We start from the raw sequence: 25,886 nt of genomic DNA, 5'->3' as shown, positions 1-25,886 counted from the left end.
AAGGACCAAACATTGCGTAGTTTACACGAAGCTCACAGACAACTATTGAAAAGAGAAAAATGCCTGAATGTGTGAACACTTCCTACCTGTGCTTCAGTCATTAAGGCACCTGACCGTCACACCTTCTTCAGGCAGGAGTCGTGTGAAACAGTGACACAACTGCAGGAGACGAATGCAGACGGCAGAAAGTCGCATATTTACTGATATCAAGTAATATTTCATTTCTATTCTTACGCAAAAAAATATTCAAACATGTCCGTTTATATTTACTTTCAATGACTTTTCATTTTCCCTTAAATTCCAAAGAGCAGAGGGAGTCTTGTGTTCCTGCTCTCAGAGGAATCCTACATGTCGATGGTGTTTTTTTGTTTTTGTTTTTTTGTTTTTGTTTTTTTTAGGAACTGATGCGGTTTGTTGAAGTATTTACAGCCAGTCTGCAGTCTGCAGTAGAAACAGTTTCCCTCCGCTGGTCGTGCGATTGTCCTAAAATTAGAGCCAATAAGGTTTGTGTTATGCACTCCGGCTGCCACCAATTGTGAAAAAGTGTTGCGGTATTTCCTCTGTGTGTGTGTGTGTGTGTGTGTGTACCGTTATGCAAGTGTGTGAAGAGAAAACCTATTTTTGTCGATATCTGGCCTCTGCTGATAATACCTCAGGCCACAAATAAATCACAAACACACATCCTCAGCTGTCTCTCATGTGCCGCATCGCTGCTGCAGAGTGCGATGTCAGACCAGAGTTATCAGCCTCTTAAAGGGCAGGTAGGTGGTTGTTTTCTTAGGGTTGACACCTGCCGCTCCAGTCCAGCCACTACTGAGCCAACGATAACATCATTAACTTGTCCATCTCTAATAGGCTCAGAGCGGCAGAGCGTCATGAGGCTGCTGCTGGAAGTCAGAGGAGGACAGTGCAGGACAGCGCTGTGAGCTTTGTGTTTCTGCAAACCTGAAACTTTAGGTCGCTCTATGTTTCAGTTTTTGAGTTTCATTTTTTGACAAAACTGGTTAAGATCTGCTCAAAGTGAAAAGGTTTGACGCAAGAGGAAAGTCGAGGTCTCGACAGGAGATCACGTCCATCAGTCACTGTCATTCATCTCTTGGCGTTCTGTTGTTACACGGCTACAAAAACAGGGCTGACGATTGTGTGTGTACGAAGAGCGCGACCTTGCACGCACACAAAGTCTGGTGTCGCAGGAATTATGTCCATAAGCCGACGTGCAACTGCAGGAAGCAGTTTGTCCTTCAGTGGCTGTGCAGAGGTCGGACTGGTGGACAGGCAGCTGGCATCCCGTCACAGAAACCTGCAATTAACACTCACCTTTCTATTCACTGTGACAGCAACTCTTACCTTTCACTTTACCAGGTGTGTTGCCAAATCTCAACCATACTGTGGTCGTCATGCTCAGAAGAAAAAATGGGTATATCTGTTTCATTCCCTCTACATTTACCTCTTCACTAACTTTGTTCCTTTAACCAAAATGATCTTTCCTTAACAACAACAAAAAAAACTCTGACACACTCCATCATCACCTCCAGTTGCTTATTTACTCATCCAGCAGTTACAGAGCAGCATTATCATCTCTTTTGTTTAGCCTGATGAATCTGAGTACTATATTTACTCTGTAACTCTATTTTTGTTCTCTACCAACTTCTGAGGGAAATTTCAGCTCAGTGCTTCATTCTACACAAGCTCTTCTCTGTCTGCTGTTTGGTGCTGAGTTTTTAGACCTTTTTCTTTGAGAACAGCTGGCTGCTGACCTGAAACTTGCAATAAGGCCAAAGAGTTCAAGTGACACTCCACATGTTATTGTTAGAAATATAGATAAAGGAGTTGAAATGTTCATGTTTTTTTTTTAAATCCCTCTTAGTTTGGTGTTCATGTGAGTTATATACTTTAAACTGCACTGGTCTCTCTTAGTTACCCACATTAAGAGAGAAGTGTTGCAGCCGTGCAGCTTCTCGGTGTGAATATGTAAATGCACCTAATCTTTGTCCAGGCTCTCGCTAATAAAGACTGATGACGTGTAAAGCTGACAGAGAAAGTAAAAAAGGCATTAGTCATGTTGTTGTGACTAAGCCTTTCGCACAGACAGTGTGCTGCAGTTGAAAGGTGCTGTCAGACTGTGTTTAAGCCGTCTTTTCCGCTCTATGACCTCAGTAACAAACCCGCCTGCGTTATCACTCCAGACAACTTAATCCAGCTCCTCCTAGACAAACTGCAGAGTGTCTGACAGCTCCAACAAGCTCTTCAGCTTTCTGGTTTGTTCTCTGATCTTCGAAGTCGGAGGCTGAGAGTCTTCAGCTGCATCATTAGCAGGATGCTCTGCCTCTCATCCACTAAATTAGTAGGAGTTTAAACTTTTTGTGCCAGTTGAACAGACAATTATTGAGTCTGAATAATAAATAAATGTTAATAAATGTCCTGGTATTAAAGGCTTCATTACAGGGAAGTGTAGTTCACTCGATTTCCTGTCAAAAATATCTGCTTTTGTCCAGAGGTCTCCTTAAAAAATATCAGGTGCTATTGCAAATACTGAAATGCCATGTTGGCCTGAACTCCACCACATAAATATGTCAATATGGTACAGACACTGTGACATAACGTGTAGACGTGTCTGTGTTTTGCAGGAATGTTAGATGCTTGGATTTTGTCCTGGTGACTGAGCAGCTACAGTACGAACATAAATCAGGGAGCGATAATGTTGTTCAGAACGAGTTAGTAATAAACAATCAGGAGTCAGGGTTGGAACTGTAGCTTCGCCCTCTCCACTTGTCTGTGCCTACAGTACATATGCAGCAGGGTGGAGGTCCGTGCTGATCGGGGAGGTCGTCAGGCGTGTGGAGGCCTGCAGATGTGTGGGTCTGATCTATAAAAAGACTGGGCTGCAAGGCATTTCAAATGTTCTCCTCCTCCTCCATCCCACCATTCCTCTGCTCCGTCCAGGGAGTGCCACCTCCTCCACCTGCTGCCGTCTGTCTGTCACACAGTTTAAAGCTGCTGTCAGGTGCAAACCTCCACAAGAAGAGCCGATAGCTTTAAACTCGTAAGTTAAATATGCTGTTCTCCTTCAGAAGTGTGACTAAAGTTTATAAAGTCAGAGTTCAGGAAACTTCAGGAGAAGACGTCTATTTGTAGACCTTGAATTTAAACCGGTTGCCTTCACGTCACTGTCACTGTCTTTTGTGCTGTGTGTTAATGAAAGGCAGCAGTGACGACTGCTCATTTGTACTCTGTCTGCCACTTTAAGGCCATTAACACAGCAGTGTGGTGGCTGCACCTGCTGAGCCGACGTCAGTCACTCAGCACAGAAATAATAGCTCGAAAGCCTCGATCTCATCACGTCAAGCTCAACATCTCTGTCAGACGAGCACGTGACAAAGCTGAAAGAAAATGTGTCAAATACCTAAACTATGTAAGATTCAGTGTTTAAAGTGAGTTGAATCATGTTCTTTCATTACACAGCACAAGCAGCATCTCTTTGTTTTCTCATTTCTAGATGTTTGATCTGGGAAATTAGATGAACAGAAATGTCTTGAGTGTCCGATATCAGATTGTTATTGCAGACATTTGTCTCACAATAACATCCGGAAAAAAAAAAAAAGATTATAGTCTCAACATGGGGCTCATTATGTTATGTATTATTATATCTGATCATCACTGCAGGAGCAGCAGAGTTAGTGATCTAACAGGAGCTCGGGGTGGTTTCGATGTCTCCCTTCTCATCACTTAAGAGCGTCTCACTTCACGTGTTAAGAGTCGATCTGCGTCCTGCAGCTCTGCGACCGATACACCGACGACCAGGCAGCTCTGAATGTGTGTTATGTGTTCTGTGTGACCTCCTAGATACCAGATACCTCCAACACACCCAAACAGGCACGACATCCACGCTGCATGCTGACACTCTACACGCCCAAACACACTGATGGGTTTTCTCCCTCACACACACACACACACACACACACACACACACACACACACACACACACACACACACACACACAGCTAAACTAAGGCAGTTTAAAAAGCGATCCCATGAAGGCCGGACTGTGAGGAATGAGATCGCTGGGGGCCGCGGTGACGGAAAGCTGAGTGATTCCTGTTCGAGCTGAGATATGTTGCTGATGGTAAACTGACCGGGGGAGGAGCTTCCACACATTCTTTAAATAAGTCTTCTTTAAATTGATGAAGTTTTGAAATGACTCCGTCTGTTTGTGCTGCTGTTTGTAAGTTTTAACAAATCTGAGCTTAGGAGAGTTTTTGGCATCTTTAATACAAATAAAATATATATTTAAGCATTGTATCAGTTGATGTGTTTCACAGTCGGTGCTCAAACTTCTGATCTTCACTGGTTCCTGCCGTCAGTAGTTCTGCCCCTCAGTGCTCCATGGTGGCTGGTCGATGGATACCAAATACATTTAAAACATTTGCCAGCCTGGCAACCTTGACCGTCTGAGCGGACAGGAAGCTAGCCATGGAATCTCGCCTGTCTGGCCTCAGTCCGGTCCTTTTTACTATATTTGGCTGCAGGCCCGCCCGCAGAGAAAGGTCCAGTAAAGGGAACCTCCCCAAGACTGCTTCACAAGGCAAAAAGAGTCGGTCATTATATGACTTTTTGAGTCTAGAGCCTCTGCAAGCTCCCTATCTTTTTATTTTATTTTCTGGTGACATGATTTATGTTTGAGTCCTAACATAGTAAGAAAATTCACTCAGGAGTTTGTTTGGATCAGTGCATTTATCAGGTCATGTGGCCGGCTGCCAGCTTGACGTGAAAACAAATTTGGTTGTTGATGCTTATAATAGGATGAACACGATTATTGCTGTCTTACATTGGCTCCCGAGTGATTTGGGCCTGGAAAGCTTTGCCCTTTCCCTTTTGGTTGTCTTAAAACAAAGTGAAGTGATTCGTTCTGTTGATATGACTTTTACACAGTTGTTACTGATGCATGTGGATTGTAGTAAAGTTTGGAGCTTTCTCGTTGAGTATCACAGCAAACAAGAAAAAACGTCCCATCCCTTGATTGCAATGGCTTTAAGAAACAGCATGAGTGTATGTAAGAAACTTAAGAAACTCTGGATGCATGTCGGAAAGTAAACCGTCATGGATGTTGCAGGTGTATCTCCGGTTTCCTAAAGTGTCTAAGTGGAGAGTTTGGATGGTTCGTGCTCGTGTCGCCGGTGCACAGGCATGAACAAGATGACGGAAAGAATCTCAAGAACGCCGTCGCAGAAGCTTCACGCCGACAGCTGTGTCGCTCTCGCAGACGCTCCACATGAGCGAGCCTGACATGAACACCTGGTGCTACACTTTCTTAAGAACGCTACAGGAGATCATTTATTCTTATGTGACACTGTACATTCCTGTTTCGATGGCATGTCAGCGTTGACTGGTGTCATCCTGCCAGACACGTCTATGTGTATTATAAAATCACTGAAACATGAATGTATACAGGTGCTGTGAACGCTGATGATGCTGTTTAAAACTGAAAGAAAGTGGAAATGGGAAGCATTCAGTTGATGTCAGGTTTAGAAATATGCCCATCACTCGGTGGATCACAACGTGATCTCTCGTGCGTTGAACTCATCACGGACTACAGAGAGACGAGCACAGTGAATCTGTTCATTTTTCCATGCAGCTCTTGCAGAACCAGTTTGAGGTGATTGGATATGTGTTAGCTGAATAGATTCCCTCTTTATGTGCTTTAATCTACAGAACTACAGGTCAAGAAAAGATAAGAATGCACTTCAGCAGATTACAGCTGATTAACCTGAGTCGTCTTTTCTTTCTGTTTCAGACTCTGACAGAGACCAAGAGGACAGCCATGTTTTCAGCCAGACCAGAGATCCAGCCGTAAGTAAACACGACTCCCCGTCTGTTCACGCAGGTACAAAAAAAAAAACAACCAGACGAGGGTCGTTATCTTTAGTGAGAGCTGTTACACGAGAGCGAGCTGGTATAATGTTAGAGATGAAGGATGTGAGGCCTTAAACAACTGAGTAATGAGACGATCAACACGACAAACAACGAGTATTCCATGAGAACGAGACGTCACATGTTTTATTTCTATACGCCATCTGTCCTCCACACAGTAATAACACGCTGCACATCAGCTCTGAATCCACAGCCGACACTTTGACTCAGCCGAGCGATTCTTTTATGTGATTGCAGTTTGATGAAATAAATGAGTGTGGACAGATGTTACTGTTACAAGAATGGACTTCACTGAGGACGTTAGGCTCGTCTGATCATTGCACTTTATGAGGAGAGTTGTACATTAGTTTTGGTTGTAGCAATTCGCTGTCGCTTTATGTTTTAGTGTTGGCTGTAGGCTACTGATTTTGTGTGTGCATGTGTGTAACGAGGTAGATTATGGCATTGATTTTCACACAACAGCTGACACAACTGCTGTGTGTTTAAAAAAAAAAAAGGATTAAAAAGAGGTATTTGATTGACAAAAATGAACCTTACTTTGTTTTTTAACTACGATCTGGACTGGAAATCTGTGGGCCGGTTGGTGTGTGTGAGAGTTCATGGCAGCTTGACCACAGATGAAGTGTTAGAACAGGATGTTTTTACAAGATTAACTATGTGAGAGTTTATGAATCAAGCAGCCAGAGGAAGGAGATATGGGAGGCTGGAACATGACAGAGTTCCTCCAGAAAAGAGGTAAAAGGTAGTTTGTTTTGATCCAGTTCAACCAACAAATTGCACAAAAAATTCTGAGGTATTTATAGTCAGATTAATTGAAATAAATAAGGTCACTGTTTTCCGTTCAGTCTTCTCCTGTGGTGATATCTGTGGGTAGCAGAAATAAATGCAATCATAGAAAAAGAAAGGAGACCCTCAGTCATCTGAAATCCTTAACTCAGTTTACGATGACATTTAGGATTTTTGATATTGGAAACTGTTTTAAATGCATTTAGGAAAAAAATCTGCTCTTATTTTTGGATGGAAATTTACCTCATAAAGACGCATCCAAACTGAGTTAGGAATCCTAAATTAGGGCAGAGACTGTCTTCTGTCTTTGAAACATAAATTGAGATACGAAGCAGCAAGTAAAATTGTTCCTGTAATGAGACAACTGGAGATGATGCTGATGAAGATAAAAGTCATGTTGTCACGTTCTGACTGAAGTCCAGCTATCAGAAACTGTTCCAGATGCTTTTTTTTCTTCAAGTGGACGTGCAACAGCAGCGCACAGTCGGCATCCAGAGTACAAAAATCCCTCTACCTTTTTATTTCTTGCAGCAAAGGCTGACTGAACCTCGCGTGCACTTTATAACATACTGTATATTTAAACCTTGGAGCCTGCAGCCTCCCAGCACAACCAGCTTTCTTCTGTTCAGCAGCCTCACTGGAGCGATGGAGGGTTGAACACTGAGAATGTCACTGATTGTTGAAATAAACTGAGAAAATTCAAATCACAGTCCCCACGTTTCTGAGGTTTTTCCCCAACCAGTCTCCCAGCAGCTGCAGTACAAAGCTGCTGTGGAGGCTCAAATAATCGTGTTAGTTGCCTTGAAGGGTAAAAAAAAAAAACTGCTCCGACAACCTCGACTGCATGAACATTTCAAAGTGACTTGACGCTGTCTGCTACTCTGTGGGCAGGTAAAAGACAAGAGGCGGTCGCCCCCCTCGAACAGATCCCCCTCTGCCCCACAACGCAACCCTCACCACAGCGGCTCCACAGACGAACAGGAGAGTCCCGAGAGAGTGGTGAGACACACACACACACACACACACACACACACACACACACACACACACACACACACTGCAATACACAAAAACCTTCCTGCATGAATTCAACACAACTTGAACAGCAAAACAGTGACACACAAGGGAAACTAAAGTCTAAACTAAACCAACCAGGCTGAATTAAAGTTAACTTATTTGGACCTGTGTCCAAACTGTAAAGACAGTGAGCATGCTAAACATACCTGCTAAACATTAGCATTGTCACATTGGCACAGCTGGGGAATTAAATGCTAACGTTAGCATGCAAACATGCTCCAAGTGCTGGAGATCGATACCACTTTAATGTTCGACAAAAAGGTAACTGTGACACTTTCTATCAGCTGATTTAGAGCCTCAGATAAAGAAAATAATGAGTGATTTCTTTCATTTTCAATGAACTACGTTGCACTTCAGAGTGCTGACCTGGTGACCCCAGCAGCCAGCAGCCCCATACAAACTGGATCACAATAGTCCCGGCCCGATCTGCTGAGGTCATTGTCCACCACATAAACAACCTTTCATTTCTCCCAGCTCAGCACAGATGCCAGTCGTTTGGCCTTTTCACACACCGCGGCAGGTGACCGCCAGCTGCTGGACGCAGACTCGGCAACAAAGAACATCTGAATGTGGCAAATCTGAAACCAGCTGCAGGTGTCGGCTGTAAACACTCTGACACACATTCAGGCGCTGAAATGTAGCACGTTAGCATTTTAAGAGTTTCTGTGACACAAAGCGGCGCTGCTGCTTGTCGCGGGACAGCGACACCTGCTGGTTTTTAGCAGAAATATCAATGTAGCTAACAAGCAACACAGTGCACAAAGAGACTGCGCACACATTTCCTGTTTTCGGTTCCATTATACTTCAGAACTTTAATCTAATGCCATCATGAATTATTGCAGACATTTTATCGAATTAAATACATTCAATTTAAAATCATAGGATTTACAAAGATCTCAGAATATGTTTTGCTAGGCTAAACAATTAGCACCATGTTGTTAACTGACTTTTACATTCTCTTTTTTGTGTAATTACCAAATTATTAGGGATAAAGTCACAGGTAAGTTGCATAAAAAGGAAGGAACATTCACTCAAATTGCATTTATGTTTTATTGACATAAAGTTGTGATGTTATCGACGTCTTAAAAGGGTAAAAGACACGATGATCTCACCTCGTGTTGTCTGTCTGCAGGTGCAGAAGGAGAAGCTCCATGCAGAGCTGAAGCAGGTGTTGAGTCAGAAGAGAAGTCACCTGAGAGAGTCGACCTGCCAACTGGCCCAACCAGAGATGGACTCAGAACCCACAGAAGAACAGACGGTAAGCAGCAGTCGGATAAACGCTCTCAAGGTTAAATATTTCCTAACCATGTTTCCATCAGTGGTTAAACAGCAACCGGAGATTTCTAATTACCACAAATCAGCGATGATGAAGCCGACGGCACACAAAAATGTCACTCCAATAGTTCATGAAGTTCACAATTCACTCTTTCCTCTCTGAGTCGTCTACGAGTTATTTCCTCTGGTCAGTCACTGGAAAAGTGGATGTAGTCCAAGAATAGAGTGACCTTTCCTCCGTGACAGCTTAATGGATAAAATGGATTCAGAAGTAAAGTGTGAAGTGACAAATAACTGTACCGCAAATTCTGCACTCACTCAAGCGAGTGACACGAGGCATAAAACAGTGTTGAAGCCCGAACAAAGAGAAACAGACGGACAGAGGATGTGATGTGATGCATGTCCTTGAAGCTGCATAATTTATATTTTGCATCCACAGAATCACTGCTGTATTTTTCTCATACATTTTCAAGCCATAGCAATTATTATCCAAACAGCGTGTGGGTGAAGATGACGGCCATATTCCATTACTGAGACCGACTGTAAACTGTTTATGTTAGAGATATTAAAAGCTGTGTGTCCATGTTTCAGTGTGTGGAGGAAACGTCTAAAATCATGGAAATCGTGGTGGAGACGGAGGCGGAGGCTGGAGCCAGCGGCTACAGTGTGACGGGTGGAGGACAGCGAGGCATCTTCGTTAAAGATGTGCTCAAAGACTCACCTGCTGCTAAACACCTCAGTCTACAGGAAGGTACCTGCGGTCACGATTGACATTCTCAGAGCTTTAAAATGAACATAATCCACACAAGAAATGAAATAAAAATATGTAAACCGCAAACTCTGAGCCATGGTGAGTGTGTGTCCTGTTGTGTATTCAACCTTAAAGATTAAATATATTATAACTGTGTCAACCGTCCAATTTCGTGATCGCAACAGCAGAAAAATCATTAAACTGTAATCATCACAAGAATCACACTATAAGATCCTGGCCACATAATAATCATAATTGTACTGAACTGTTGCCTTGAATACTGAATGTTTAGATGAGATTTTTTTTCTCATTTTGCACCGTTGGTATGTCTTATCAGCACTAGCAGCTAATGCTAACAAGCATTAGCTCAGTTTACAGCGACCTGCCGCTGGTACCAGGCTGACAGGTGGCACCTCGTTACAACCAAAATCAAAATACATTCAATTGTTGTACTCCAGCTTTAAGCATCCAGATTCTAATTCTGATAGTTATTGATCTGTGCAACAACATGAACCACTGAATTGTGTGTCATACAAAATCATAATAATGACAATAATATTAAAAGTTTTTTATTTTATAAACAAAATGGAGTAAATTTCAAGTACAGTCAGATGAAGGTGAAAAAAAAACTGAACACACCTGTAATTAATTGACATTGAAATACCACAAATTATTGGACAGTGTGAAGTATGAAGATGCTCTAAAGACCCTTCAGTGTGCGGAGCCTTCTGGTTGTGGGCAGATGTATGCTTGCTGCACCTGTAACCACACCCTGCAGTGATGTCAAGGTCTTGGAGTACACCTGTACTTCACTGAGGGAAGGTGAACTGTTGAAACCACTGGAGGTCGGCAAAGACAAGATCCTCAGAGTACTTCTTGTTATAAACGGCTGTACATGATTGACTCCATATCAATAAAAATGCAAACTGAGATGGGGAGGTGTGAAAGTTTCAACAGCTGTGACAGGTGTTGACACTGACTTATTTCATTCATTATGATCTCTGTGTGAAGGTGACCAGCTGCTGAGTGCCAAGGTCTACTTCGACAATGTCAAGTATGAAGACGCTCTGAAGATCCTTCAGTGTGCCGAGCCTTACAAGGTCAGCTTCCAACTGAAGAGGACCATCCCTGGAGCGGAGGTCAGCGTGAGGCCTCGAGTTCCCAGTTTGGAGGTCAAAGGTCCCAAAGCCAAGATATCCAAAATGGTAATCAATAATATTCCAAAATACAACTTGTCACATAAATTCTCCACTGTTTATAAATAATTTAAGACACGTAGTCGTCTCTTTTATAGCCTCAAATTGTTCCAGTTAATAAAGGTGCACTATGTAGGTTTGGGGGAAGACATTTTAATCAGAAGAGAACAAAAGAACAACACAATTTCATGCTCTTTTACTTTGTTTATGGTGGCGGACCCTGCCACCTCTCTAGCTTCAAACAGATGACTTTATAATCCTTTGAGAAAAGCGTGTTTATTAAGTTAAGGAAAAAAACTATATGTCTGAGTTTGTATTATTTCCCCATTAATATTGTAAATACATTTCTTCCCCAAAACTACATAGCGCCCCTTTTCGTCATGAACAAATAAGACAAAAATCACATCGCAGACCCCTGAATGTCAACTTAACCTCTTAATGTGTTTGTTTGTATTTCAGAGTGTGAAGGGCAGCAAGCCGTTCAAAGTCAAGAAGAAGAGAGGTGGACGTTTTGGTCTGAAGAGGCTGAAAGAGAAGCGCAGAGAGGAGCTGGTGGTCGAGGGAACGCCCCCCAGACTGGAGATGAGTGACGTGGACGTGGAGTTTTCTCTCCCTAAATTCAAACAGAGTCGGAACGTGAAGGTCGAAGCAGGAGGTGCAGAAGGAGCAGCAGCCGCGGGGAAGGCAAAGAGGAGGATCAGGTTGGCCTTGTTTGTGTTCCTGCAGTGTTTGCTTTTCATGTTGAAACTGTCGTCAGTACCTGCTGTAATGACTAAACAGCATGTGAAGATTTGCTGAGGAACATTATGATGGTAGTTTTAGAGATACATTTGATACAGTACTTTTACTGACTCAATGACATCAAACGATATATTGCAGTGTCTTTGTCTTATTTTCTTCTTCCGGTCTCTACAGGTTTCCCCACATGAAAACAAAGGCTTACACTGGAGCAGAGACCGGAGGAAAAGTGGAAACAGGACGACTCGAGGGACAAGTGAATATCTCTGCACCCGAGGTATCTGGAGCTAAAGTGAAAACCAAAGGAAAAGGACACAAGTTTGGAATCACCTTTCCTAAGAGCAAACACACAAAGTCAGGCTCGGCTTTGGAAACTGGATCTCTGGAGCTGAAGCCCCCTGGTATAAACATCCAGCCACCGTCAGTGGAGTTCAGTTGTTCTGGTGATAAAGACATGGATACAGAAAAGGGAGGGGTGAAGATTAATGCACCTGATGTGGAGTTTGCACTCCCTTCAGGAAAAGCTGAGGCATCTGTGCCTGCTGTAAAGGGAAAAGCTCCTAACATTGACATCAAAGGAGGGGTTGAGGCAGACGCAGCTGTGGGAAAAGTTGATGTAGACGTGGGCAAAGGAGATGCAAAACTAAGGATGCCAAAGTTAAAACTGCCCAAAGTGAGACTCTCACGTCATTCGGATGAGATAGATGGTGAAATCAAGGTAAAAGCCAAAGGGATGAAAGTGCCTGATGCTAATGTAACACCTCCAAAAGTAGAAATAAAAGGAGGTGGTGAGGTTTGCCTCCCTGAAGCAAATATCCCAAAACCAAAGATTGAAGGAGATCTCTCAGGAAAGGCTGCCTCTTTTCAAATGCCTTCTGTTGATATCTCTTTACCAAAAGTGAAGGGAAACTCTGACATCGACGTCTCTGGGAAGACAGCAATCAAAATGCCAGCCATTGACATCTCTGTTCCTGATGTCGATTTGGAATTGGACACCGGACGCAGAATTCCTGACGAAGTGGAGGGCACTTTCAAAGGGCCCAAAATCTCCATGCCAAAGGTTGATGTCTCATTACCAAAGATGGAATCATCCAGTGTTGATATTGAGGGTCCAGAAGGTGGAGGGAAATTCAGTTTACCCTCTGTTGACATCTCTCTCCCAAAGGTGAAACCAGGGGTTGCAGATGTGGATATGGACTATTACATTGGGGGAGATGGAAAGTTCAAAATGCCCAATTTTGATATAACTTTACCAAAATTTAAGTCGACAGAAGGAGAGGTAGATATAGAAGGACAGGAGGTGGAAGGGGGCTTCAAGTTACCCAAAGTAGACCTGACCCTTCCCAAAGGCAAAGCAGGAACAACTGATGTTGAAGGAGAAGGAAAATTTCAGCTACCATCATTTGACATCTCCCTACCTGAAATGAAGACAGGTGACAAGAAAGTCGACATCAAAGGCCCCGAAGTAAAAGGTGGAAAAATTGAAATGCCCACACTCGATATTTCTCTGCCCAAAGGCAAAATGGAAGGAGACATTGGAGTAGAAGGTCAGGCTGGGAAGGGTGGAAAATTCAAAATGCCATCACTTGATGTTAGACTACCCAAAATGGGGACATCTGAGGTTGACATTGACTTAGAAGGACCTGAGATTAAGGGAGGGGACATTGAGGTGCCATCAGTAGACATTTCTCTACCAAAAGGTAAATCGAAGGGTGAGGTTGACATCAAGGGAAAAGGAGGAAGGTTTAAAATGCCTTCTTACAATATATCTCTTCCAAAAATGAAGTCACCTGAAGGAGAGGTTGTTTTAGAGGGACCTGAAATCAAAGGCGGAAAGATCACGATGCCTACTGTCGATGTCTCTCTTCCCCAAGGAAACATAGAAGGAGATCTGAACATTGATGGCAGTGCAGTGAAAGGAGGCATGCCCTCTTTAGACATTTCTCTCCCAAAAATGAAGCTACCTGAAGGAGACGTGAAGCTAGAATGCCCTGAACTTCCAAACGTTGACTTTTCGCTTCCAAAGGCAAACGTCCAAGGCAACATGGAAATCGAGGGCAGTGGCGATGGCAAAGGCAAGTTCAAGATGCCAACTTTTGACGTCTCACTCCCAAAGATGAAAACCAAAGAGGCAGAGATCGATATTGAGGGACCTGAGGTCAAAGGAGGAGCAAAGTTCAACATGCCGTCACTCGACATCTCTCTTCCTGCTATGAAGTCACCAGAGGGTGAAGTAGAGATCCAACTTCCAGAGGCCAAAGGAGGAAAGTTCCAGATGCCTTCATTAGATGTGTCACTACCAAAGATCAAATCACAGGGAGGTGATATTAACATCGAAGGTCCTGAGTTTAAGGTTGATACACCAGAGGGAGATTTAGACCTGCAGGGAGGTAAGATTAAAGGAGGGAAAATGAATATGCCCACAGCTGATGTATCTCTTCCAACAGGAAAAGCAGAGGGCAAGATCGATATTAAAGGTACCACAGGAAAAGGAGGCAAGTTTAAGATGCCTACATTTGATGTATCGCTGCCAAAAATGAAGATGTCTGAGGGAAATATTAGCCTAGAGGGACCCTCGGCTGATGTCTCTCTTCCAAGTGGGAAAATAGAGGGCGACATTGAAGCCAAAGGTAAAGGAGGACATTTTCAAATGCCGTCCATTGATGTTTCTCTCCCTAAAATAAAGTCAAAGCGAGGTGACATCAACATCGAGGGGCCAGAAATCAAAGGTGGGGAAATTAAAATGCCAACTATCGACATCTCACCCCCCAAAGGAACATTAGAAACTGATATCACTGTCGAAGGAGATGGACGAGGAGGTAAATTCGACTTGCCATCTGTAGACATCCTCCTCCCTGCAGTAGAATTACCTGAGGGAGATGTGAATTTTCAAGGGCCGAAAGTCAAAGGTGGCAAGTTTGAAATGCCAAAAATCGACCTCTCCCTTCCTAAAGGAAAGGGGACAAAAGGAGACATTGATATTGACATTCACTCGGGAAAGGATGGGAATATTGAAATACCATCCTACAATATTGGACTTCCTAAAGGAAAAGTCAAAGGTGACATAAATGTTGAAGGTCCCAAAGGGGGGAAAGTTAAATTCAAAATGCCCAAATTTTCACTTCCAAAGATGAACCTTCCAGAGGGCGATGTCAAAGTCAAAGGAGCAGAGATGAAAGGAAAAATGGTTGATATTTCACTTCCAGAAGCAAAAGGTGAAGTAGGAATAAACACTGAAGGTCCAGAGGGTAAATTACCAAAAGTCAGTTTTCCAGAAGGTGATGTCAAATTAAAAGGGCCAGAGATTAAGAGCAGGAAGATTGAGATGCCAGACATTGATATCTCGCTCCCCAAAGGAAAAGCAGGAGGAGATATTGAAATTGAAGGACATGCAGGAAAAGGAGGAAAGTTCCACATGCCCTCACTTGATATCTCTCTTCCAAAGATTAAAGCTAAGGGACCAGAGGTCAACATAGAACGTCCTGAACTTAAGGGAGGAAACATCAACATGCCAGACATTGACCTTTCACTCCCAAAAGGAAAGGTTGATGCTGACCTCAGTATTGAGGGTCCTGAGGTAAAGGGAGGCAAATTCAAAATGCCCAAATTTGATGTGTCACTACCAAAGATGAACCTACCAGAAGGAAATGTGGATATTTCACTCCCAAAAGGGAAGGTAAAAGGAGATGTTGAACTTGAGGGAGATGTGGGTAAAGGTGGAAAGTTTCATATGCCCTCGTTTGATATCTCTCTTCCAAAAATGACAGCAAAGGGAGTTGATGTTGATATTGAAGGACCTGAGCTGAAAGGTGACATGTCACTCCCAAAAGTTCATTGTCCAGAGGTAGATATCAGCCTCCAGGGTCCAGATGTTGAAGGAGCACAGTTTAACTTGCCAACTGTTGACATGTCACTCCCTAAAGGAAAAATTGAGGGTGACCTAAATGTTGAAGGCCCTGACATAAAAGGAGGCAAATTTAAGATGCCGAAATTTGATGTGTCATTGCCCAAAGTGAGTCTTCCAGGGGGTGATGTCGAAATTAAAGGGCCAGACATGAAGGGAGGGAAGGTTGACATGCCAGACATTGATATTTCACTCCCCAAAGGAAAAGTTGAGGGTGATCTAAATGTTGAAGGCCCTGACATAAAAGGAGGTAAATTTAAGATGCCGAAATTTGATGTGTCATTGCCCAAAGTGAGTCTTCCAGGGGGTGATGTCGAAATTAAAGGGCCAGACATGAAGGGAGGGAAGGTTGAAATGCCAGATATTGATATTTCACTGCCCAAAGGAAAAGTTGAGGGTGACATTAATGTTGGCCCTGAGTTGAAAGGAGGGAAATTCAAAATGCCCAAATTTGATGTTTCTCTACCAAAAGCAGGAGGAAAAATTGAAGTTGAAGGACATGCTGGCAAAGGAGGAAAGTTCCATATGCCCTCACTTGATATCTCTCTGCCTAAAATGAAAGCTAAGGGACCAGAGGTAAATATCGAAGGCCCTGACCTTAAAGGTGGAAAGCTAAACATGCCATCATTGGATGTCTCTCTGCCCAAAATAAAATCTCCCGATGTCGATATCAACCTTGAAGGTCCTGATGTTGAAGGAGGAAAGGTGAAGATCCCAACTGTTGATATTTCACTTCCCAAAGGAAAACTTGAGGGTGACATTAAGGTTGAAGGCCCTGAGTTGAAAGGAGGGAAATTCAAAATGCCCAAATTTGATGTTTCTCTACCAAAAGTGAATCTCCCAAAGTTTGATGCCGATGTGGAAGGACCGGACATGAAAGGAAAAATTGAAATGCCATCAGTTGATATTTCACTCCCCAAAGGAAAAGTTGAGGGTGATCTTGATGTTGAAGGCCTTGGGGTGAAAGGAGGGAAATTCAAAATGCCCAAATTTGACGTCTCACTTCCAAAGATGAACCTGCCAGAGGGCAATGTGGAATTGCCAACAGCTGATATTTCACTGCCACAAGGGGAGGTAAAGGGGCTTGATGTTGATATTGAAGGACCTGAACTTAAAGGTGACATGTCACTCCCTAAAGGAGAAGTTGAGGGTAACCTAAATGTTGAAGGCCCTGACATGAAAGGAGGAAAATTTAAGATGCCAAGATTTGATGTCTCATTGCCAAAAGTGAATCTTCCAGAGGGTGATGTCAAAATAAAAGGCCCAGACATCAAGGGAAGGAAGATCGAAATGCCAGATATTGATCTTTCACTCCCTAAAGGAAAAGCAGGAGGAAAAATTGAAGTTGAAGGACATGCTGGCAAAGGAGGAAAGTTCCATATGCCATCTCTTGATATCTCTTTTCCAAAAATGAAAGCTAAGGGACCGGAGGTAAATATTGAAGGCCCAGATGTTAAAGGTGGAAATCTAAAAATGCCATCACTTGATGTTTCCATGCCCAAAATACAAACTCCCGATGTTGATTTCAACCTTGAGGGTCCTGACGTCGAAGGAGGAAAAGTGAAGATCCCAACTGTTGATATTTCACTTCCCAAAGGAAAAGTTGGGGGTGACATTAATGTTGAAGGCACTGAAGTGAAAGGAGGGAACTTTAAAATGCCCAAATTTGATGTTTCTCTACCAAAAGTGAGTCTCCCAAAGTTTGACGGCAATGTGGAAGGTCCAGATATGAAAGGAAAAATTGAGACACCAACAGTTGATATTTCCCTTCCAAAAGGAAAGGCTGATGTGGATATTGACATTGATGGACACAGTAAAGGAGGCAAGTTTCACATGCCCTCACTCAATATCTCTCTTCCTAAAATCAAAGCAAAGGGAATTGATGTTAATATTAAAGGACCTGAACTTAAAGGTGACATGTCACTCCCTAAAGGAGAAATTGAGGGTGATCTAAATGTTGAAGGCCCTGACATGAAAGGGGGCAAATTCAAAATGCCGAAATTTGATGTCTCATTGCCAAAAGTGAGTCTCCCAGAGGGCGATCTCAAAATAAAAGGGCCAGGCATCATGGGAGGGAAGACTGAAATGCCAGATATTGATATTTCACTCCCCAAAGGAAAAGCAGGAGGAAAAATTGAAGTTGAAGGACATGCTGGCAAAGGAGGAAAGTTCCATATGCCCTCACTTGATATCTCTCTGCCTAAAATGAAAGCTAAGGGACCGGAGGTAAATATCGAAGGCCCTGACATTAAAGGTGGAACACTAAACATGCCGTCATTGGATGTTTCTCTGCCCAAAATAAAATCTCCCGATGTCGATATCAACCTTGAAGGTCCTGATGTTGAAGGAGGAAAGGTGAAGATCCCAACTGTTGACATTTCACTTCCAAAAGGAAAAGTTGAGGGTGATTTTGACGTTGAAGGCCCTGAGTTGAAAGGAGGGAAATTCAAAATGCCCAAATTTGATGTTTCTCTACCAAAAGTGAGTCTTCCAAAGTTTGATGCCGATGTGGAAGGACCAGATATGAAAGGAAAAATTGAAATGCCAACAGTGGACATTTCACTCCCCAAAGGAAAGGTTGAGGGTGATCTTGATGTTGAAGGCCCCGAGTTGAAAGGAGGGAAATTCAAAATGCCCAAATTTGATGTTTCTCTACCAAAAGTGAGTCTTCCAAAGTTTGATGCCGATGTGGAAGGACCAGATATGAAAGGAAAAATTGAAATGCCAACAGTGGACATTTCACTCCCCAAAGGAAAGGTTGAGGGTGATCTTGATGTTGAAGGCCCCGAGTTGAAAGGAGGGAAATTCAAAATGCCCAAATTTGATGTTTCTCTACCAAAAGTGAGTCTTCCAAAGTTTGATGCCAATGTGGAAGGACCAGATATGAAAGGAAAAATTGAAATGCCAACAGTGGACATTTCACTCCCCAAAGGAAAGGTTGAGGGTGATCTTGATGTTGAAGGCCCTGAGTTGAAAGGAGGAAAATTCAAAATGCCCAAATTTGATGTCTCATTGCCAAAAGTGAATCTTCCAGAGGGTGATGTCAAAATAAAAGGGCCAGACATCAAAGGAGGAAAGATTGAGATGCCAGACATTGATATTTCACTACCCAAAGGAAAAGCAGGAGGAGGAATTGAAGTTGAAGGACATGCTGGAAAAGGAGGAAAGTTCCACATGCCCTCACTTGATATCTCTCTTCCAAAGATTAAAGCTAAGGGACCAGAGGTCAACATAGAAGGTCCTGAACTTAAAGGTGGAAAAATTAATATGCCGGACATCGACCTTTCACTCCCAAAAGGAAAGGCTGATGCTGATCTCAGTATTGAGGGTCCTGAGGTAAAGGGAGGCAAATTCAAAATGCCCAAATTTGATGTGTCACTTCCAAAGATGAACCTACCAGAAGGAAATGTCAGAGTGGAAGGACCAGAGATGAAGGGAGGAAAGATTGCAATGCCAGCTGTTGACATTTCAGTTCCTGCAGGAAAAGTGGAGGGAGATATCAATATTGAAGGACCTTCTGGAAAGGCAATTGAAGTACCAAAAGTTGACCTATCTGGTAAAAAGGGTGGAGGACTCCACATGCCAACTCTTGACATAAATCTCCCCAAATTTGATCTCGACCTAAGCCTTCCCTCTGGTCTGAAAGACAAAAGCCTAAAAGTGGACACCAGTGGTCCTGACGCATCAGGAGGTTTGGAGATGTCTGGTCTCAAAGGAGATATAAATCCAGCCAAGTTGAAAGTCAAGGGTGCAGACATCGAGACAGGTAGTGTAGAGGGTCCAGGTGCATCCATCAAACTTCCCAGCGTCAAACTACCAACAGTTGACATCTCAGCTCCGAAAGTAGATTTAGACTTTGGTCTCACCAAACCTAAAAGTGATGATGTGGAAGTAGAGCTTCTGAAAGCAGAGGGAGGCAGACCTTCATCAGGGGGCAGCTTTGATCTGCCAGATCTCTCCCTCAAAGTTCCCAGTTTCACACTTCCCAGGTTTGGTGCCAAGTCCAAGAGTGGTGACGTGCAGATATCAGGAAAAGGACCCAAAGGAGACATTTCCCTCAGCCCACCACATGTTGAAGGAGAGATTAGGGCACCATCTGTAGAGTTTGATGGCGACGGAAAGGTTAAGGTGAAAAAATCTAAACTCAAACTGCCCTCATTTGGTTTGTCCAAAAAGAATACAGATGTGTCCATATCTTGTCCTGATGTAGATGTTAAAATGAAAAAGGGCAATATTGACATTCCTAAAGCAAAAATCAATGTTGAAACCCCAGACAATAAACTAAAATACAAAGGGAAATTCCCCAAGTTTAAAATATCATCACCGAAAGGTCAACTCCCAGAGGGAGGGGTTGATGCTAAACTGGAGGCAGATGTGGAAGGAAAAGGTGGCTTCCATGCACCTGATGTCACTATCAAACTACCAAAATTCTCCATGCCAGGATTTGGCTCTAAAGAAAAAGATTTAGCTAAGCCAAGTGGTTATGTTGACGCTAAGACCACAGTCAAAATGCCCTCTGTCGAGCTCTCACTACCAGCAGCTAAAACACCAGAGACTGAGGTTCTTCTACCCAAAGCAGAGGTTGATGTCTCAGAGGCTGATATCAGAGGTTATGATGGAAGCCTCAAAATTCCCAAAATGCCAACGATTGATGTTTCCGTCCCAAAAATAGACCTGGATGTGTCCCTGCCAAAAGTAAAACACGGTGCAAAGGTTGATGGAGATAGAGGTAAATTCAATACGCCAGATATCAAATTGCCAAACATTGACATATCGCTGCCTAAAGGAAAAATTGAGGGTTCTGAGGTCGAGCTTAGAGGCGAAGGTGGAAAATTTAAGATGCCAAATCTCAGCATGCCCTCTGTCGATATTTCACTTCCAAAAGGAAAGATTGAAGGTCCAGATGTTGAACTAGAGGGAGGAACCGGAGGAAAGTTCAAAATGCCTCATATGAAAATGCCAAATCTTGATATCTCTCTGCCCAAAGGAAAGATGGAGGGTCCAGATGTTGAAATAGAGGGAGGCTCAGGAGGAAAGTTCAAAATGCCTCACATGAAAATGCCAAATGTTGACATCTCCTTGCCCAAAGGAAAGATGGAGAGTCCAGATGTTGAAGTGGAGGCAGATACCGGAGGAAAGTTCAAAATGCCTCACATGAAAATGCCAAATGTTGACATCTCCCTGCCCAAAGGAAAGATGGAGGGTCCAGAGGTGGAGCTCAAAGGAGAAGGTGGAAAATTCAAGATGCCACATGTCAGCATGCCCTCTGTTGATATTTCACTTCCTAAAGGAAAGGTTGAAGGTCCAGATGTTGAAATAGAGGGAGGTACCGGAGGAAAATTCAAAATGCCTCACATGAAAATGCCAAATGTTGACATCTCCCTGCCCAAAGGAAAGCTGGAGGGTCCAGAGGTGGAGCTCAAAGGGGAAGGTGGAAAATTCAAGATGCCACAAATCAGCATGCCCTCTTTAGATATTTCAATGCCAAAAGGAAAGATTGAAGGCCCAGATGTTGAAATGGAAGGAGGTACCGGAGGAAAATTCAAAATGCCTCATATGAAAATGCCAAATGTTGACATCTCCTTGCCCAAAGGAAAGATGGAGAGTCCAGATGTTGAAGTGGAGGCAGGTACCAGAGGAAAATTCAAAATGCCTCACATGAAAATGCCAAATGTTGACATCTCCCTGCCCAAAGGAAAGATGGAGGGTCCAGAGGTGGAGCTCAAAGGAGAAGGTGGAAAATTCAAGATGCCACATGTCAGCATGCCCTCTGTTGATATTTCACTTCCTAAAGGAAAGATTGAAGGTCCAGATGTTGAAATAGAGGGAGGTACCGGTGGAAAATTCAAAATGCCTCACATGAAAATGCCAAATGTTGACATCTCCCTGCCCAAAGGAAAGATGGAGGGTCCAGAGGTTGAACTTAAAGGGGAAGGCGGAAAATTCAAGATGCCACAAATCAGCATGCCCTCTTTAGATATTTCAATGCCAAAAGGAAAGATTGAAGGCCCAGATGTTGACATAGAGGGAGGTACCAGAGGAAAATTCAAAATGCCTCACATGAAAATGCCAAATGTTGACATCTCCTTGCCCAAAGGAAAGATGGAGGGTCCAGAGGTGGAGCTCAAAGGAGACGGTGGAAAATTCAAGATGCCACATGTCAGCATGCCCTCTGTTGATATTTCACTTCCTAAAGGAAAGATTGAAGGTCCAGATGTTGAAATAGAGGGAGGTACCGGAGGAAAATTCAAAATGCCTCACATGAAAATGCCAAATGTTGACATCTCCTTGCCCAAAGGAAAGATGGAGGGTCCAGAGGTGGAGCTCAAAGGAGACGGTGGAAAATTCAAGATGCCACATGTCAGCATGCCCTCTGTTGATATTTCACTTCCTAAAGGAAAGATTGAAGGTCCAGATGTTGAAATAGAGGGAGGTACCGGAGGAAAATTCAAAATGCCTCACATGAAAATGCCAAATGTTGACATCTCCTTGCCCAAAGGAAAGATGGAGGGTCCAGAGGTGGAGCTTAAAGGGGAAGGCGGCAAATTCAAGATGCCACAAATCAGCATGCCCACGTTAGATATTTCAATGCCAAAAGGAAAGATTGAAGGCTCAGATGTTGAAATAGAAGGAGGTACCGGAGGAAAATTTAAAATGCCTCACATGAAAATGCCAAATGTTGACATCTCCCTGCCCAAAGGAAAGATGGAGGGTCCAGAGGTGGAGCTCAAAGGAGAAGGTGGAAAATTCAAGCTGCCACATGTCAGCATGCCCTCTGTTGATATTTCACTTCCTAAAGGAAAGGTTGAAGGTCCAGATGTTGAAATTGAGGGAGGCTCAGGAGGAAAGTTCAAAATGCCTCACATGAAAATGCCAAATGTTGACATTTCTCTGCCCAAAGGAAAGGTTGAAGGTCCAGATGTTGAAGTGGAGGCAAGTACCGGGGGAAAGTTCAAAATGCCTCACATGAAAATACCAAATGCTGACATCTCCCTGCCCAAAGGAAAGATGGAGGGTCCCGAGGTGGAGCTCAAAGGGGAAGGTGGAAAATTCAAGATGCCACATGTCAGCATGCCCTCTGTTGATATCTCACTTCCTAAAGGAAAGGTTGAAGGTCCAGATGTTGAAATAGAGGGAAGCTCAGGAGGAAAGTTCAAAATGCCTCACATGAAAATGCCAAATGTTGACATCTCCCTGCCCAAAGGAAAGATGGAGGGTCCAGAGGTCGAGCTCAAAGGCGAAGGTGGCAAATTTAAGATGCCACATGTCAGCATGCCCTCTGTTGATATTTCACTTCCTAAAGGAAAGGTTGAAGGTCCAGATGTTGAAATTGAGGGAGGCTCAGGAGGAAAGTTCAAAATGCCTCACATGAAAATGCCAAATGTTGACATTTCTCTGCCCAAAGGAAAGGTTGAAGGTCCAGATGTTGAAGTGGAGGCAGGTACCGGGGGAAAGTTCAAAATGCCTCACATGAAAATACCAAATGTTGACATCTCCCTGCCCAAAGGAAAGATGGAGGGTCCCGAGGTGGAGCTCAAAGGGGAAGGTGGAAAATTCAAGATGCCACATGTCAGCATGCCCTCTGTTGATATCTCACTTCCTAAAGGAAAGGTTGAAGGTCCAGATGTTGAAATAGAGGGAAGCTCAGGAGGAAAGTTCAAAATGCCTCACATGAAAATGCCAAATGTTGACATCTCCCTGCCCAAAGGAAAGATGGAGGGTCCAGAGGTCGAGCTCAAAGGCGAAGGTGGCAAATTTAAGATGCCACATGTCAGCATGCCCTCTGTTGATATTTCACTTCCTAAAGGAAAGGCTGAAGGTCCAGATGTTGAAATAGAGGGAGATACCGGAGGAAAGTTCAAAGTGCCTCATTGGAAAATGCCAAATGTTGACATCTCCCTGCCCAAAGGAAAGATTGAAGGAACAGATTTTGAAATAAAGGGAGATAAGGGACAGTTCAAGATGCCTAATGTGGACTTATCTATTCCTCAAGGAAAAGCAAATATTGACACACCAGAAGTGGAGGTGGAGGCAGAGGGAGGAACTATCAAGCTGCCACATATCAAGATGCCAAAAGTTGATATTTCACTGCCCAAAGGTAAAGGCAAAAATATTGAAGGACCTGCTATAGAGATGGAAGTCACAGGAGGAAAGATCACAGGTCCAGATGTTAAACTTCCAAAGGGGGGTGTGTCAGGTGACTTTCCAACCATTGAGGCAGGACAGGATGTAGAGGATCATGGTGAAGCTGGTTTGCATGTTGAAGGAGAGCACAAAGGTCTAAAACTCAAGATGCCATCAATAGGTATCAAAGGTCCAAAAGGAGACCTGGAACTTGATATAGGACTTCATCGAGGAGATGGCAAGAAGGACAAGAAAAAAGTTGAACTACCTGACTTGGATCTCAATGCGTCAGGAACCAGTGGCAAAGTAAAAGGGCCTAAAGTCAAAGGAACAAAATTCAAGATTGGAATGCCAAAAAAGAAGACTGGTAAAAATGTGGAAGCAGAAGCAAAAACCTGTAAAAACTGTGGCGATGAGTTAGGTGGTGATGTCAAACACAAATGCAAGGTTAAAGACAGAACTGAGTATGAAGTTGAAGTGGAAACCCACAACGGACATAAAGAGGACAAAGGCCATATTAAAATTGCAGCACCAGTGGTTACATTACCAAGTATACAAGGCTCAGTCAGTGTTGGAACAGGGGCAGAGGGTGGCCCCTCGTCATCCGGAGCAGAAGTCAAAGTCCCCAGGATTCCTGACATAGAATTTGATATAGGTACATCACAGGATGAAGATGATGTCATTACAGAAAAGGGCAAGAAAATCAAAATCCCCAAGTTTGGTGTCCCATTACCCTCCATCTCATCTCCCGAAAGAAGAATCTATGGGCCAGAAATACAGTACGAGGGCCCTAAAATGCCCAAAGTAAAGAAAGCTGTTTTTGTTTTGGTAAATCCTCCTGAAACAGATGAGTCCACCGCATGCACAGGTGTCCTCAAAGAGCAGGCAACATCTGAGGTGGAAGCAGGGGACGTCAAAGTGAAGATGCCTAAAATCAAAATGAAGCCAAGTTTTGGGAAGTCCAAAGATAAATCAGTTGCTGCACACACTGAGTCCGAGGGAGGGAAGATGAAAATGCCCCAAGTATCGCTCTCCCCTGGCAAATCAGGGTCGCCTGACAACAAAGGTTCAAGCTCAAGTCTCAATGGTGAAAATGATGCAAGTCCTCAAAAGGTCTCCAAGGAAGATAAAGGGACATTCAGCGGTAAAATCAAACTTCCAAAGGTGGAGCTCACCTCTCCATACGGCAAGATGGCTGCAGTGGAGGAGGATACAGAAATGAGAGTCCAACTGGGAAAGGATTCGGCACCAGAAGAAGTTAGGAGAGATGCCCAAGGGCCTCAACTGAAATCAGGCAAGATGACCTTCGCAGGTGTTAGTGAGGAGCACTCGGAGAATGTGGTGTCATCTCATGCCAGAACAGATATGCTGGACAGGGACAGCTCAGAGTCCCCTGCTAGTTTCACCATGGAGTTCAGCTCAGCAAAGGTCCAGGCTTGGAGCGAGGCTGAGAGCAAAAGTAGGGAGTCTGAAGAAAGAGAGTCTTCACCCTGGTTCAAGGTCCCCAAGTTCACCCTCAAGCCACACTCCACAGGTAAGGACAGAAGAAAATTCAAACTGAGATACCTGAAAAATGACAATGACTCTTACAAACGGCAGTTAGTATCCAAGTTGAACACGTTTTATCAAGTTTGAGAAGAGAAGTAAATGACTTGATTCCCTTGTTTGCAGATAATTTCCGGAAAAGATATAATGAAGTTCTACCCAACTTGTTTGAACAGACCATTATATTACAGACATAGACTGTATGAACAGTAGACGGAGATTCTGGGAGGGAGTACAAATTTAAGCCAATGCAGAAGGGCCTTAAACCTGTATTCTCTCTAATGGCCAGCAGGGGGTGACTCCACTGGTTCCAGAAAAAGTCCAAATGAATGTAAGCTTATGACAAATGATCGTTTATCTCATCTGATTTATAGTCTCATTCAAATATGGTCACTAGTGGCTCCAAAACAAGATAATCCCAGACTAGTGGCTTTAAAACGGTAGTCCACAAACCAGTGGTTGACATCATGGTGGATGTACAAACTGACTGTAGAGTTTAATCAAGTGCAGGACCCATATTAGCAGCTAAAAGTCAATATATTTTAGTTTCAGCTGCATTCA

General features: G+C 43.4%; 1 protein-coding gene across 3 annotated transcripts in view; it reads left to right on the top strand.

Annotated features, from left to right (window-relative positions):
* Positions 1-25,886, top strand: part of prx (periaxin) — a 41,119-nt gene that overhangs the window by 12,025 nt on the left and 3,208 nt on the right. For all 3 annotated transcript variants that reach the window (XM_037080921.1, XM_037080938.1, XM_037080929.1), the window contains exons 2-8: positions 5,793-5,848; positions 7,607-7,714; positions 8,925-9,050; positions 9,659-9,818; positions 10,830-11,023; positions 11,474-11,715; positions 11,930-25,314. In XM_037080921.1, coding sequence (XP_036936816.1) covers positions 5,793-5,848; positions 7,607-7,714; positions 8,925-9,050; positions 9,659-9,818; positions 10,830-11,023; positions 11,474-11,715; positions 11,930-25,314 — 14,271 coding nt within the window. The remainder of the gene's footprint in view (positions 1-5,792; positions 5,849-7,606; positions 7,715-8,924; positions 9,051-9,658; positions 9,819-10,829; positions 11,024-11,473; positions 11,716-11,929; positions 25,315-25,886) is intronic.

The sequence above is a fragment of the Acanthopagrus latus genome, chromosome 2 (genome assembly GCF_904848185.1).
Source record: "Acanthopagrus latus isolate v.2019 chromosome 2, fAcaLat1.1, whole genome shotgun sequence".
Taxonomy (NCBI): Eukaryota; Metazoa; Chordata; class Actinopteri; order Spariformes; family Sparidae; genus Acanthopagrus; species Acanthopagrus latus.
This window is presented reverse-complemented; position numbering and strand designations above follow the sequence as displayed.